This window comes from Danio rerio, chromosome 19, assembly GCF_052040795.2.
Source record: "Danio rerio strain M-AB ecotype USA chromosome 19, GRCz13ab, whole genome shotgun sequence".
NCBI lineage: Eukaryota > Metazoa > Chordata > Actinopteri > Cypriniformes > Danionidae > Danio > Danio rerio.
Genome location: NC_141039.2, coordinates 38,261,843 through 38,279,523, shown reverse-complemented (window position 1 = coordinate 38,279,523; position 17,681 = coordinate 38,261,843). Strand labels below are relative to the sequence as shown.

Sequence of the window (17,681 nt, the reverse complement as noted above, 5' to 3'; positions counted from 1 at the left end):
TTAGTGTTCTACCGAATTAAGAAACTCATAAAAGTTTAGAACCACTTGAGGCCGAGTGAATAATACGTCTTCATATTTGGGTGAACTTTGCCTTTAATTTTCTAGCATAAAGTAATGTGTTATGTGTCATCCCCAAGTCTTTCAGGTAAAAAATATCTACTCATGTTTTCACAGAACTGTTCATTAAAAGTTCATAACCAAACACAGAAGATCAGAATGTTGTTGCAGATGAAATAAGTGAACACAAATCATTTTAAGCAAGCTGCATATTAATGATTAATCATTCAAAGCCTTTTATCTAATCCTTTCCACTTTTTCTCCACTGTTAAAAACATTTTTTTTTTATATTTAAATCAAATTAACCTTATGCGTTATTTTAATTTTAATTACATTAAACAGACTTAAAACATCATTTATAATTTAGAGAATTAAGTTAAAGGGTGATTAACTTTATTGACTAATAGTTAACAAAATTATTTGTCAAGACTTATTGATCATAATTCTATTAGATCATTAAATTTAAAAATGCATATGTCGTGTGCAATTTTGCGAACAGTCAAACCCATGTTTGAATTTCAGTTGAATTTATGTCAAACCTACAATGTTTAAAGATCTGAACATTGAAGTTCTACCACAAATATTAGACCTTTTTTTTTTTTGTGGAATACTCATTTAAACAGACTACAATGGGTTTTTGACTACAATTTTTGGAAGCACTCATTCCTTTTTCAAGTACTACTGTATGTAGGACAGAGATTTGTGAATTGGGACGCAGCAGTGGTCATCAGAAAGCCAAAACCTCACTTTGAAAGGTGCGTGTTTCTGTAGCTTTACTGCAGTCTGAGTGTGCTTAAAGTGTGCTACGAGTGTGCTTCAGCACTGCTGTAAGGGCTCTTGTCTGGGGCCAAACCTTGGACTGCTTTGTAACTACCAAAATTCTCAACCACATGCACACATACACACACATGCCCTGTCACTCCTGGGAATTGGAGAGCGCCGACAAAGTTTTTCTTTTAATTAAAACGTCAGTTAAATCATTGCTGGGTAATCAGGGCCAGACGTCTCTACCCCCCTCCAATGCACTCGGGACAAGCACCTGGGAGAGTGTAATTAAAAGTGTGGGCCATGAGTGTGTGGATATTACGTGTGTGTGTGTGTGTGTGTGTGTGTGTGTGTGTGTGTGTGTTTTCATGTAAGAAAGAAAAGACTGAGAGTGCAAGATTTCGTTTTATGTGGCTGTGTGAACTTCTAGTGTAATGGACTGATTTTAAATTATGTATAATCAGTTTATTTTTACAAGGTGGACATTTAGGTCATACAATAAATACGCGTAGAATTTTACATCCTGATCTTACGAGGAAACGTAACTAATTTACGTTTTATTTTTAGTTTAGTGGCTAATTCAGTCTTTCGAAACTGTACGATTTTAAAAAGGAGGCATGGCAAACAACGCTACCCCTAAGCCCAACCGTCATTGGGGAATGAGCAAATTGTACTAAATTGTATGAATGCGATAGAACAAATTAGCCTCTAAATCAAAAACTTACAAATTGCGGATTTTATCTACCATCATAAACAATAAATATCACCTTCCAAAACACAACAAAAACAAAAACAATAGAATCTATTATACGGTTCGGGAAAGCTTTTAAAATTATAATGAAAATTTGATTGGTTTTAATTTTAAAAAAAGTTTTAAAAATGAATAGATTTTAATTGATAGATGTAAATGATTGGAAACAAGCTAAATTATCTCCCAGTGATGTAAGCAAAGTTATATAAATTCAAACATAAAAAAAGGTAAACAGCAAAAGTACGCCCAAGGCACTTGATACATATACATACATATACTCACATATACACATATATGATTTGAATGACTTATATGATTATATAAATGCATAAATATATACATACACACAGTCAGGTCCATAAATATTGGGACATCGACACAATTCTTTGGGATAATGATAATAATTAGTATAATGAGGGAATAACACACCTGGCCATAGAACAGCTGACAAGCCAATTGTCCCATTACTTTTGGTCCCTTAACAAGTGGGAGGCACATTTGCAGACTGTTGTAATCCTTATACCGTTCACCTGATTTGGATGTAAATTCCCTCAAATTAAAGCAGTTCTGCAGTTAAAGCACATATTAAAATGTGTCGATGTCCCAATATTTATAGACCTGACTCTATGTATGTATGTATATGTACGTGTATGTTTATGTGCATTCATTTGTACACTATACTAGTTTAACTGTTTATATATACATATTTTTGTGGTTTTATTCTATATACATTCACATTGTATTATTTGAGAAATATGTTGTTTAACACTCATCATCTTTTTATTTCATATTCATTATCCTTTTTTTCTCTCTCTCAATGATGAATTAATAATGATTGTTGAGTTTACCTTGTGTTCAATATATTATTTTAGAATTCTTGACATGAACACCATAGTGTTCAAAATGACACTCCAGACGTATCTGATCTCTGTTACCCCGATGAAGGCACGGGTTTGCCAAAATGAATAGGCACAGTTTTAAGTAATAACCATGTCGATAAAGGCTTTTTAATATTTTTTTCCACATTTTTTGAGTGCCTTGGAGCTACTTCTTCTGTTTATTCTGATGAATACCTTACCCAAAGAGCACTGACACATTGATTAAGCTACCCCTGAGCACTTTTTGTTTGGTTTAGAATAAAACAAGGTAATTTTACTTACCCCACTGGCAGGTAATTTAGCCTTTTTAGCTTCTCAATTAAAAACTCAATTAATTTTGACTCATTATTTCTGATAGCAAAATAATATAGATTTTTATATATCTGTATTTTAGACTTTTTATCTATTGTTATTCTTTTATATATATATATATATATATATATATAATTTTGTTAACTGTATAACTATTGTAATATATTTTGAGATCACCCTGAATATAGCGTCAATGCTGGTACGGTGTTAAAAAATAAATAAATGTGTCAGTGAGTGTGTGTGTGTGTTTGTATGTGAATATGTAGACATTTTACGCCTCAGTGAGGAATGATGGGAAAGTAAATGTCAAACATAAGTAGTCTTTCACATGGCTGACACATTTTACCTTTCAGTGGCTCATTTTTGACATTTTGAGAAGTCTTTGCACTTACTGTTTTGCACTTTTCTCCACAGGTGTCATACATGCCTTCATCTGATTCATTCGTATACCAGGGCTTTGTTCGAGGAAAGGGTTTTGGCCAGTTTGGACTTCAGAGGCTGGGTATGTGTGCTTGTTTTGTAGGACTTGTAGGACTTAATTGAAATGTTATTTGGTAAAGGGTTGGTGCAGTCAAAAAATCACTGTTGGTAGTTATGTCATTCAAAACCTGAAACACAAAATTTCACTTTTGAAACAGAAATTTTTCAAAAACAAAAAATAGCTACACATTGATCCATATAGAGGACAAAAATGTCTTTCAAAAACAGGGTGTCTGTGGGGTCTTAAAAAGTATTAAAAGTTGATAAAGCAATTAAGACCCTTAAAAGATATTAAAATGTCTTAATCATGTTTTATGAGGTCTTAAATTTTGTTTAAGTGTTTGACTCCAAAAAAGCATGAATATATTTATTTTCTTTCTAATATTAACCACGGGGTGTTCGATCCACACAATTGGTTCGGAACGGGGTGCGTCTGGCCAAGCTCCTCTTTCCGGGTGATGTCACGTAATTTGCATAAAATGCGGGAAGGTGATGTGAAGCTCTCCACAAAATAGCAAAACAAAATAGAGCGAAAGATGGCAAAATGGAAAAATTGGTTGGAGAAAGACGAGTTTAAACAGGGGCTGAAGCCTGTCGCCGAAAACAACCACGTAATTTATTCCTTCAAGCTTAGTTTCTCCCAAACTTATCTGAGTTCTGTTGCTTGCTTGTGCTCTATTGATTTATTTAACTACTGTTTATTTCTGTTGTTACTGTTTATTAACAAATGTTTATTAAGTTGATGGTTTGATACTGATTAGAACTTGAAGTGGTGATGAGGTCTTAAAATATTCTGAGAAGGTCTTTAAAAATCCTTTTAAAGGTATTGAAATTACCTTTAGGATCCCTGCATATACCTTGAAAAAGATCATCATAATACTTTTCATATTTTTTGTCAATTTTAACTGACTTTTTTAACTTACCAGCACCAATATAATTATCAATAATGCATTATCACACTAAAATATGATGACAAAACAATAATGAAAAACATCTCCATAAGGATGCACAAGGGTTAGGCTTTTTCTTGCTCTGAAAATAAACAAAAGTGTTAATTATAATCATTAAACAACAATACTGTAATTTTAATTGGTGTAAAATACACTTACCAGGGGCAAAAATACGTAATGAATTTTATTTATTTATTTGTTTGTTTGTTTGTTTATATATTTCTTTACTTAACTAATTATTTATTTATGTATTTTACATCTGAAATCCTAATTTTAGACCTATTAAAATTACAGTATTGTTGTTTAATCAAATTGAAAGAATATATATTAGACTGAAAGTCATTACTGAATCAACAGTGTTAGCAAAAAGAGCAAACAGAGTGCAACAGTTTTTTTTGTTTTTTTTTCAGAAATTAACGCCCAATTTATTTTATCCATCGGGGAATTGATTTTTAACAAAGGATAAACCTGTTGTGAGCTCAGATTGTTAGTAATTGTAAATGCTAAGACTTACTGAAACTAAGCAAGGCTAAGCCTGGTCAGTACCTGGATGAGAGACCACGTGAAAACTGTTTCACTGGTTATGTTAGTGAGACCAGTAGGAAGAGTCTGTGTGATTTCTAATGCCCCAATATAGTGAAGGGGACACTATACTCAGTGAGTGCCATCTTTCGGATAAGACGTTAAAACAAGGTCCTGATTTCTGTGGTCATTAAACATTCCATGGCACTTCTTGTAGAGAGTAGGGGTAAAACCCTGGTGTCTTGGCCAAATTCTCTCCATTAGCCCTTACGCTTCATGGCCTCCCAGTCAACCCCATTCACAGAATTTTCTCTTTGACTATATCTCCATTCCACCTGTAGCTAGTGTGTGGTGAGCGCACTGGCGTCGTTGTCTTGTGACTGCTGTCGCATCATCCAAGTAGATGCTGCACACTGGTGGTGGTGTGGAGAGACCCCCCTCATAATTGTGAAGGCATTGGGTATATGGCTATACAAGATAAATGTGCTACGTAAATACACATTACATTACATTAATAATTACATTACACACTAATCAGTGATAGTCCCTAAAGTGATTTTTTTTGATAACTGGTTAATGTATTAGCTTAGCATAGCATTAGCATCGCATGCTAGTTTACTTTATATCCTGTATACAAGTGGCCTACTGTAATCTACATAACATTTGTATCATGTTCTGTACATATAAACACTGCAATGATTTCATATTCATTCATTCATTCATTTTCTTTTCGACTTAGTCCCTTTATTAATCAGGGGTCACCACAGCGGAATGAACCACTACCGAACCCCTTCCAGTTGCAACCCATTACTGGGAAATACTCATACATTCTCAATCACACACATACACTATGGACAATTTAGCTTACACAATTCACCCGTAGGATACCAACGTGAATACGGGGAGAACATGCAAACTCCACACAGAAACGCCAACTGACCCAGCCGGGCTCAAACCTTGCTGTGAGGCAAGAGCACTTTCCACTACGCCACCGTGACACCCCTGATTTTATATGTATACATGTAAATAATTCATTGTATTGCTCTTACAACATACTTATTCTGACATGTAAATATATTTAAAAATAAGCGATCATACTAAATGTAATTATTTTTTACTTTATTAAAGATTTCTTTCTGACAAATGTGGCAACGTATAAAGTTTAAACATTTAAATTAGTTAGTATTTTGGGGTCGCAGTGTGACCCCGTAATGGGCAGTTCACCCAAAGTTCACAAATTAAATCTGTCATTATTTAATCGCACTTCATTTGTTCAAAACCTGTTTGAATTTCTTTCTACTGTTGAACACAAATGATGATATTTTGAAGAAAGCTGGTTGATTTCACCCATTGACTGTCAGTGGGTGCCATCATTCAGCATTCTTCAAAATATCTCTTTTTTTGTGTTCAGCAGATGAAAGATACTCATATATACACTCGTGACAGTAAACATTGAGGGAAGTTTCATTTTTGGGTGAACTATTCCTTTAAATATGCCATAAAATGATTCTTGTTCAAAATAAACAGCATCAGGGGAAGTAAATTATGTAAAAGCTGTGCAACACTTTCAATGTTTTGATTCATAAAAACTCCCATCCATTTGAAAACTGAATTATCAAGTAATAAACCCGTTCAGTAGTCTATCTTTGTCAGGCTGGAATGGATGCTCAAACAAATCATTCAATGAATTATAATTTGCACAGTTATTTCAGCATTTTAAGCCGGAAAAGTGTTTTAACATTGAATAAAATACACATTTTATTTCTTAAGCTAATAATATCAATTCAAATTGTTACTTTGGATATGTTTATTACCACCCACAATAGCTATCATCCCTTATTATAATACAATTTTGTGCGACAGAAAGCAAAAGGAAGTGTTTGGTGTGCAGCTTGTGAAGGCCAAACCGTGAGCGGTCTGTCAAATCCTGCTGTAATGAAACAGGCGCGCGTTCATCTATAAACGACAGCTGTATAGACTCCTATCCCAACATCGTCAGACAGATTGAGCAAACAGAAGATTTATTAATAAGAGGAGCCGCATGTGCGTGTGTGTGCGCGCACATATTTCATCATTTTCTGTTGGTCTGATGAGCTGGCTGCATTGAGTTAGTTAATTGAATCTCCCACTTGCAGCCTTGATGTTATTGGGAAGCTTTTTTGGCATTGTCTGATGAACAGGTGCACTGACACTCTCTTGTTGTTTAGGAAAACTCGCTGGTCCAAATTGATAAGTGCATCTTAGCAGTGGATTGATATCTGAAAAAAAAAATTGCATTGTCAAGATAATAGGCTTTGCCTTATCAAAACAACAAGTTATTCATCTGAACAAATTTACATATTTCTTATTTGCTGCATTTGAAATCAGTTTGAACACATTATTTTGTACAAAGCTTTTTAATTGAGGTTTGCTAGTGTTCACAATGACTCCCTGTTGAATAAAAAGGATGTATTGTTATTCTTATTTGAACAGGTAAAAGCAATCATTTGTAAATGTTGTATTTTTTTATGTTTTTATACAGAAGGCCTTGATCCGAATGGGGAGAATCCAGGCTATAACTTTGCCTCCAATAGCAGTTCAGTGGCAGCAGCCATTTTAGTGCCTTTCATTGCCATGATCATAGCAGGCTTCGCTCTCTATCTCTACAAACACAGGTAAAGCAGTTCACAAATCACCTATTGTTTATTGTTAAAAGTACCTGTTAATGGGTATTATGAGGAGTAATGAGGAGTGCGTACAACACCATTTCCTTGTCCGCGAAAGAGAGAAAGTGAAAGAGAAAGTAAAGAGGTTGAATGGAGAAGGCTTGTTCTTTATTCTCACGCTGCAGATGCTCTTTTTAACTATTTTCTCTCAAGTGAAGCATTCAGTTTTCCCTCTTACAAGGTTTGCCATGTACAATAAATAGCAAATGTGCCATTGCTCGACACAACTGACTGTTAAAGGGAATGTGAGATGAGACTCTGATTGGTTTATGCACAACCCTGTTAGACCATGCACCAGGGCGCAGACCATGTTTTTACGTCCTTAAAATAACATAAGTGGATTTGGAAAAGCCCTTAATGCTTTTGCACCATGCGCTTTAGACTTTGTGCCTAGATCGTGAAAATAGAGTCCATAGTGTCTCATCGTTATTTAGCATAAAATATATCTCTTTGAAAAAAGTAATCCTGGGAAACGATCAGTCATGATTAATTGCATCCAAAATAACCTTATCTGGGACATAATATATGTGTGTGTGGATTATATATATTTATTATGTATAACTCAATTGAATAATTCAGTTCATCTTTATTTCTACTGGGCTTTTACAGTGTATATTGTGTCAAAGCAGCTTTAACTTAGATAACGTACTAAAAATGATATGTGATATGCACATAAATAGAAACAAAACTATACAAAACAAGTTTGTTACACAGATATTATCATTTATTTATCATTTGTATCACATACATGTACAGTGCTCACCATAATTGAGTACACCCCATTTTGAAAATGAATCAAGTGAATGTTCTTGATGCATTTTTTCAGTGAATATAGACAATGTATTTTGGTGCATTTAACTAAAACAGATTTATTAAACAGAAATATTTATTAAAAATAATATTTAAGTCACCAAGCATATTTTGAAAATGAAATAAAACAATAATTCAATTCAAGCTAAATATTGCAAAAAAATAATATTACAACCTACAAAATTTCAACAAATTTTTTTACATGTTTTTGCTTTACTTGAATTTTTCTCTTTTTATTAAAACTTGTATTTAATATTTTTCTATAACATATACATTTGGCTGTACTAGTTTTGGACTGTTATCTAAAGTTATTTTGTTAGATTTGGCTTCAGTACTGGCTAATCTAATGTATATGCACAAATATAATATTGTATAGCTTCCTATTAAAAATATTAATTTGAAAGAGGGGTGTACTTGTATATGTTGAGCACTGTATATATTTTACATTTATAAAAAGTAAATTTGTTCTCAAATCTATGCATGCATGTATTTAAATAAACATGATAAATATACACAGCACACACATTTAAAGGCCTTATGAAGTGATTTGAAATATGAATTTTTATTCTGTGTTTGAAATAATCTCAAGTGAAACACAAAGAGAGAGTGAGACAGTGTAGCTCTTGCCTTTTTAAAAAAAATAGCCAATAGCGTTTGGTTTTTACCACAGCTCTGCCAGTGAGAGTGGACAAGCTCAAGTGCATCAAATGAAATGTAAATAAGAAGCGTCTTGAAGGGGGCGGGGCATGTCAGATACCAGAGAGCTTTTGATTGGTTATGATTTGATGAGAAACTGAAGTATTTAGTGACGTGAATAAAACCGTTGATCCATTTAGGTGGAAATGACACACTGCAAGCTTTACATGTTTATATCAGTTTATTCAATCTTCTAAACACAAAGTTTGTCACTGTTTTGGAGCACACTAGCTAATACATATCTTAAAAAAACAATACTGATACTAACATCTACAAAACTTTATTTTAATTGTATGGAACCTTTGTGGGACTTTTATTTTGGATGTGATTAATCGCACTTCATTTTTTGTCCAGTTAAAAAAAAAGGAATTACCATAAATGTATACCTATTCCGACCTGTGCTCATTCCATTTTTTTAAATAAGTAAATGTACACATTTGGTTATAATTGAAATCATAAACACCTTTGTGGCAGAAAACAAATAGCTGGTGATTGAAGGATAGTTGTGAAGTACAACTATTTAAAATGACTATAACTTAGAATTTTGTGGCTAGAATTTTTTCATCTTTGACCCTATTATGTCTTGCTCACTTTCAGAAAAAGACCTAAAGTCCCCTTTAATGGTTATGCGGGCCATGAGAACACCAATGGAAGGGCGACTTTCGAGAACCCAATGTATGACCGCAACATCCAGCCCACTGACATCATGGCCAACGAGACAGAGTTCACGGTCAGCACAGTGTGTACTGCAGTATAGCGACCGCTCTAGTCAAAGGTCAGTCTTCCACCACAAAACATCTTTTCTTGCTCAACTGCCCGCATTTGTCCCAGGATAGGGAAAGCGGTGAACACAGACAGCGAAGAAACTAGAGAACAATTTGTAGCCACTAGATTCTTTTTCTTTCAAAATTAGCAGCAATTATATGTATGGCTTTATTTTTTTATATATGCAAACCATATATTGTATATACAAGTTCAGTGTTCTAGAATTGAAGACACAATTGTTAACCCTTGAAATTGCAATTCTACAATTGCTTAATGTTGTTTAATGAAGTGAATGAAACCTTTTTAAACATACTAGTTTAAATAACTAAATTCTGATAGCTAGTTTGTAAACTAGGACAACTGGATTGTTTTGAAGCCAATCTAAAATATAGAAATTATATTCATCTTATCAGTTTTTGAATTTTGTTTTCTTTTTATTCCATCCAATCTAAAATAGATTTCTCCAGAAGAAATAGTTTAATAGGAAAAACTGTGAAAACTTTCATTGCTCTTTTTAACATTACTTTTTTCATATTTGAAAAATAATGTATACATTTTGTTTAGATGACTCTTATTTGCTGGTCAAGAAAGGAGATTATAAGTAATAAAATAGTAGTGTTAGTGTAGTGTTAGAGGTTTGATAATAGGCTATTAGAATTCTTTTGATTTTAGTACTAAACAAAACCCCTTTTTTGGCCGTTTTTCACTGTAACCTAATTTACAAGAAATCTGAAAATATTAGTAGACATATGTTTATTTTTTGCAGTTATTAAACATCTAAACTTTATGTATAAACAGACTTAATTCAATATATTTCTGCCTGCTTCAGCTAATTTCATGACGTGAGATTCTGAAGGGAAATCTGTATTTTTGCTTTCACATCTTGAATAATAAGATCTGCTGTCTATGTCAATGTCAAAATAGATGCATTTTTGCTAGCTATATGTAATGGAGCCAGCTAGCGAAGTGCTATGCAGGTGAACCTCACTCCACTGACCTCTAAAGGTGCTCTAGCAATAGACGCGAGAGCCCATAGTCTTTAGCCCCCTTTCATAGAGCAGCTGACTTCAGTGCAAAGACTCGCTGGTTTGATCCCAGCTCAGACCAGGTTGGGTGCAATAGGACCGGTGGGTTACACTTGGGGGCTCGTTCAGGAAGGGAGTGAGGTTTAGGGGGGTGAGTGTAACGGACGCCAGCTAGCAAAGTGCTATGCAGGTAAACCTCACTCCTCTGACCTCTAAAGGTGACACTAGAGGCCATGGTCTTTAGCTTCTTTTTTAGAGCGACCAACTTCTATACAAGGAATTGCTGGTCCGATCCCAGCTCAGACCAGGTTGGGTGCAGTAGGACCAGTGGGTTACATATCTAAAAAATGTTGGAGATTGTAGGTTGTTCTGTAATTTTGATCTCCACTGTACATTTCCAGAAATATATGCACTCTGTTTATATCTACTTGTTGTACTGGTTTCTGTTCTGATAAACTAGTTCTGACAGTGTAGTCAAATGTTTTTCCGATTTGCCTCAACTTAAAACAGCATCAAAATTGGCTTCCTTAGGAATTTAGATTATAGTTAATCATTAATAAATTTTGCTCTTATGATGTTGTTTTTTGAATATACATGCTGCTTGATTTCAGTGTAAAACCATGACCTTAGCAATCTGCATCCACACCTAGCATGCTTCATTAAAGTACTGTACAAACTAGCATGACATCAGAGCTGCAAAGGTCATCGGCATACACAAATAAAATCTTTCAGTGTAATAAGCTGAAGGAGAACATAGACCTCAGGGAAAGGACACAAAAAAGAGAAATATATCCTCGCATAGCTGTTTTGGAATGATTTAGTGGCATCATTTACTGTATATCTCTGCTATTATACCTAAACTGCCTTTTCAGCATTTAGTTTGTTTGAATGTTAAATGGGGAGGAATTAAAGCTGGAGATTTTTTACTTCTGAAACTGACTTTATCGGCCTAGTTTTGCCCTCAGACAAAATGAGAAACAAACTGCTGAGGCAAGGGGATAAGAATAGAGAAGTATTGAATTTTAATTTATTTATCTCAGCTGTTATACCCTTTTCCAAGTTTTTTTTTTCTTTAAGCACCTAATCTAAGGAGCAGGCTATGCACTTGGGCAGGATTTATAATTGGTTTCCCCCCTGTATCGCATTTATTTAAATCTGTTCTGCTGATTTGAGCCTGGAACAGTTCTTTGTCATATGGCTTTTTTACTATTTGAGGATTCTTTTTATGATTGCTTTTGAAAATTACATAAGAGTTAAATTGTACCTTTGCTATTTCAGTCTGTTGTGATAATTTTAGTCTTATTCTGTTGTTTTGAGCACCTCTATCATTCTGACTCTTGCCTTTTTTTCTACTTTCAATATGTCTATTTGTGTTTTTCTATCTTATCCTTCAGTCTGACATGCAGTTATGGGCAGTAACTAAAAGTAGCACTGCTATTAAATACTTTTTGGTTAACAGTACCTCAGCTGTTTTTAAAATAGATTTTCAGCAATGGGGTTCTTTTTTAGAAGGTAAAAAATGCACATTATCTATTTATTTTGAGCATTAAAGTCAAACAAGCAATCTAATGGACTCTGACCAAAACAAAAAACTGGGAAATATTCATGTAGTTTATAAATCATCAGATTCTGCAACAAAATATATGGTAAAAGTAAAAAAAAAATGTCAATAAGTTATTATTTTATAATTTATTTTATAATTTATTTATTTATTTATTTATTAAATTAAATTAAATTAAATTAAATTAAATTAAATTAAATTAAATTAAATTAAATTATTTATTTTGTTTATTTCATTTATTTATTTATTTTTGTTTTGTTTTGTTTTTTACATTGATTTTCTATTCCAGCCCAGATTTGTTAACTGGATTTCAAGAAGTCAAGTAAAGGAGTTTAATGTTCTTGGTTTATTATCTGAATTTCATGTGGCTGAAGTGTTTGTTAGAATTTATACAATTAATTTTAGCATTCACATTATTTTCTTTTCAAAAATCATAACAAATCAAGTTAAGCCCAATGCTTTATTTTGGAATTAAGCCATATAGCAAAATATCAAATCTTTCACCTGACAACTTTATTTACTCCTTTAATTAGATGGCTTAAGCCCAAAGCTTACACTAAATTTATTAAGGGGGCTTTTTATCACAATTTAACATTTAGTATTTTTATATATCCCACTTTTTAACTAAACTCAAATCAACTCGCACTCAACTTTATGTTGGAAATGTCCTTCTAATGACATAATCTGAAAATATGACAGCACAACATGCCATTTTAACCCTTTAACTTCCACACCAAGAAAAAAAAAATTGGATTGCATTTCTTAATTCCTAATGTCGCTAGTTTTTTTTTTTAAACACATCCCATAATTTCTAAAATATCAGTCACTACCAAATGGTTCAAAAATACCAGAATTAATTACACATGCTATGAAAATCATAAAATATATAGTGTAAGACCAATTCATTTAAAAACATAATCAAAATAAAACATTGTTTAACACTAAATTATCTTTAATTTCATAGTATGCCATAAAATATTTTAGATTCTTATTTAGCATGTTCCTTGTATTTTTGTTTTTTTACTATTAAAACAAAATCAAGTATAGTAGTGCAACAGGATTGTTTGTTTGATTTTTTATTATTTTTTTTTTGTAAACCCACAATGCTGTGAGTAAACCATTACTGAAAACAGTCATTATTTAAAACAGTCGACATAGGGTCAACCATTTGCTAGACCAAATAGTTAAAGGATTTAATGAATAGTTCACTCAAAAAGAAAAAAAATACTTATCACCTACTCACCCTAGGGTTGATTCAAACCTAGTTTCTTTCAAAAAAAGATATTTTGGAGAATGCTGGTAACCAAACAGTTAATTAATCACATTGACTTCCATAGTAGGAAAAAAAAATAGTCAAAAGGGGACTGTCCGCAAACATCACCAACATTCTTTAAAGAGATTTATACAAACTTAAGAAACTCACAACAAGTGAGATAATGATGGCAGAATTGTTCACGTTTGGGTGAACAACGTTTGTGGAAGTCACACTCAAAACATTTTGTGGATCAGCCTTGCAAATCCACCTGACCGGCTTGAACCTGTTAAGAACTTTTTGTTTGGAATCTTTTCGCCAGCACACACATTTCTGTTTACATGGACTGCTATTCAAATGACTGCATTTAGCATGCAAAAACTCCGAGAAGCATGGTAAATTAAATGTTTCACAGCAGATAACTTCAATGTGGTTAGCTTTCTCATTCTGTAACAACTGGTGTACCTACAATAACTTTGAATAACAAGCTGTTTCAAAGTAGCTTTCCCAACACTGCAGACTTTATCTTTTCTATTCTTAATTCCTCCTCTTTTCTCTCTCCTCTTTCCACAGGCTGGATGTAATCTTTCCATCTCCACACAACTGTTCCCATAGTTACAAATGGGTCACTTGGATGGACGAAAGACGAGGAGATATATTTTGATTTGTTTTTCATTTGTAAACCAATTCCAATCGTGACAAACAGTGAAAATCCTTAACAACGATGCTGAAAAAGTGCATCGACAGACACACTGATCAGTGTTTGCTAGCTAAAACTCTGTTTCTACACTCTTCTGCTGTCTCCTCTTTTTTTCCTTCTGAGGAAACGTCCTGTTTGACTGCGGTAAAAGAGACACATGCGAAACTTGCTTGCCAAAAAAAAAAAAAAGACAAGACAAGAGAAACATTATCCGGTCAAACTAATTCTGTCCATTCTAAACTCTAGAAGTGGAGGAGTTCTTCACGTGAGCTGGAAGTTAAAGAGAAGCACGTTGCTGGAGAGTCGAAACTTTGTTTTACTTTTATACTTTCAGTTCTTTTCACGGATCCCATTTTGTCTGGTTTTATCTCCTTGAACTGAAATCACATTGCAGACTTCGCTGAGGACACACGTTGGTTCCATGACGCCACAATTGAAGTGGAATGAGATTCGGAGGCTTATTAGAAGACATGGATTCTAGCTGTAGCACCTCTTTTCTCATTCCAGCCCGAAGGGAACGGTGGTGATTTGCCACCATCTTATCATGATGCCGACTGAGAACGGACAGTCTGACCCTTCGAGAAGCCCAGCGGAAAGAGCATGAAAAGACACGTCGCACATGTTTTTTGTGCTCTAAGGCTTTATGAAGCTGACTTCATGGCCGTTATTTCCTACCATTGAAGGGTTGGATTTTATCTGAATTACCCAGGAGGGCCGTCGGAAATTTCTCCATCTCAAAGTTGAGATGTTCTTGATTTGTGGGCTTTGGTATCATGAGGAGGAGCCGCTTGTTAGCATTTACTAATATTCCTGATGTCAGACAGGTTTCAGGTGGGCTTCTGAATGTCACGAATCAATCATACAGAGATTTCTTTATATGTATATATATATATATATATATATATATATATATATATATATATATATATATATATATATATATATATATAAAAGCAAAACAGCCCTTAAAGACTTGAAGCAAATAAAACTCTTTCATAGCCAGGGGAGGGTCTGCTTTCGGTCCTCAAGTTCTAAAGTCTAGGATAAGGAGGATGATGCGAGGGTTTTAGTCATAAGGAGCCACCACCAAATGAGCATGAAAATATTTAATCTCTGTAGCTTTGTGTCATAGTCTGTTTCCCAGCATATTCCTCCACGTCATCCATGCCCACGACACACTTACGATAAGCGGAAGGGGCTTAGAAGTCACTTCTTGAAATATTAATCCCAGGCTGGTTGTTTACTTGCATGTATTTGCCCCCAATAACTTGACGGGAAGGTTCAGTTTGGGGAGTTTACAACCTGGATCTGACAGTGAGTCAGATTGCGTACGGCGTAACTTTCATGGCTGTTTATAATTGAGTTATTGAACATTATTGTCATCGCTTGTTTCTGCATTATCGCTTCGATTTTCTTGTTTTACTGCCTCTGTTACCTGACGCCGGGATTGGAATTCCAGTTTATTTGCTGTACTCTTCGGCTTCACCAATCAATCAGTGATATAATTGCTTTTACAGGTTTATTACTTTTGAAATCGGTAGCCTATCTTGGCTGTGTTAATATGATATTACCCCGAGCTGTTTTCAATTGTATGTTGATCGAAAAAGCAAAGATTGTATTTCCCATGGGGCTTTACGGGCCAGGTTTAGCCGGTGCATTATCTTCAACCTATTGACATTCATTTTGTATTTACTGTCATTCAGGCGTTCTTTTATTACAGATTGCCACATATCAGACATCATTTTGCTGCAGTTTATCTCAGCCTGACTTGGCGTACGGTAGCATTTTTGTCTCAGCAACCCAACAACAACAGCGATGCTGCCAGATTTATTATGCTGACATTAGAAACCGCTCCTTTTAAAATCCTACAAACAATGCACTTTGCTTGTGATAACACACACACACACACACACAAATAAAGGCACAAGGGCTCCAAAGTCACCTCCTCTACTTTAATTTTTCATTTTTTTCCCAAAATGTTGTTGAAGTGTCCAGGCAGGCTGTGTTTCATGCTGGTCCATCTGTTTCTCGTAACAGTGCCTTGGTAACTCTATATGTGGTGTGTCAAATCTCTTCTTATTGCTCCATTTTTATTATTATTGCACACTGGTCAAGAGCTGCAGGTTGCTAGGGCAGAATTTAAAAGAAGCTGCTTGTCGTTTTGTGTGTCTGGTCGAGAGTTAAGTCTTTGTTATTCTCAGAATCACACAATAAAGACCAGCACCCCCAAATAAACTCCTTTATGTTAAAACCTGCACTTTAATGGAGCACTCTTTTCTCTTCTTTAACCTAGCATGTGTCATTTCAATATTCTTATACCATTAATATCATAGCAAAACCAAAAGCTGAAAGGTGCTGCTTTGCCCAAGTAAAAGGCATCAGCTTATTTTGTGGACATGCATACAGAGAAATTCAACCAAACGGCAAATTAGCTGAACTACCCCATGTATTCTAGTCAGAGTTTCAGCTTGTAACAGTTTCGTCATTTCACTCATCACTAAAACAAACATGTTCCCTTCTCGAAGCTGACATGTTGTCAGTGTCAGGCGCTTTCATCAGCCCAAAACTGGTGCTTACATGTTTATGTGAAACACAACAAACAGCCCCTTGTGAATTTTATTTTACACTACAATGGAGACCAGCATTCTCGTATATTCACATACTTGTGACGAGTGAATGACAGCCCTTTTTTTGTCCATGTGAAATATGAAATGTGTGATTTTGGAACATCACATTGTTTTTTCTCATGAAAATGTTCTAAAACCACACATTCCATGCTTCCACATATGTTCCATGTGAGTTCCACGTGTGTTCCAGGTTCAATTTGGGTTCCACATGTGTTCAATGTGTATTACATGTGCATTCCACTTGCAGTCCACTTGTTCCACATTCAATTTGTGTTCCACTTGTGTTCAACTATTGTGCGTTTCACACTTGTTCCACGTGTTCAATTTGGATTTCAGTTATGTTCAGTGTGTATTACATGTGCTCTCCGCGTGCGGTCCACATGTTCCACGTGTTGCACATTCAATTTGTGTTTAATTTACATTAATGTGCGTTTCACACTCATTCCACGTGTTCAATTTAGGTTCCATGTGTGTTCAATGTGTATTACATGTGCATTCCACTTTTGTTCAACCTGTTTGATTTGTGTTCCACTTGTGTTCAGTGTGTGTTACATGTGTTCCACATGTCTCATATCAGTCATGTGTTCCACATATGCCTTTCTTGTCTGTTCCATGTTCAATTTGTGTTCCCATTGTGTTCACTGTGTATTGCATTTGTGCTCCACTTTTTCCACATGTTCTAAAAATGTTTTACATGTTCAATTTGTTCCATGTGTGCCCAATGTATACTGCATCAGTGTTATATCGTGTTCCTATGTTATATTGTGTTGTGTTATATTGTGGAACATACGTTCCACGTGTGATGCACATGTTCAATTTGTGAAC

At 34.5% G+C, this 17,681-nt stretch overlaps 1 protein-coding gene across 2 annotated transcripts in view; it reads left to right on the top strand.

Annotated features, from left to right (window-relative positions):
* The window catches only part of csmd2 (CUB and Sushi multiple domains 2), a 543,176-nt gene extending 528,758 nt beyond the window's left edge, over positions 1-14,418 (top strand). For both annotated transcript variants that reach the window (XM_087295937.2, XM_087295938.2), the window contains exons 68-71: positions 3,178-3,265; positions 7,237-7,369; positions 9,524-9,701; positions 14,103-14,418. In XM_087295937.2, the coding sequence (XP_087152063.2) occupies positions 3,178-3,265; positions 7,237-7,369; positions 9,524-9,683 (381 nt within the window). In that variant the 3' untranslated portion in view covers positions 9,684-9,701; positions 14,103-14,418. The remainder of the gene's footprint in view (positions 1-3,177; positions 3,266-7,236; positions 7,370-9,523; positions 9,702-14,102) is intronic.
* The last annotated feature ends 3,263 nt before the right edge of the window (positions 14,419-17,681 follow it).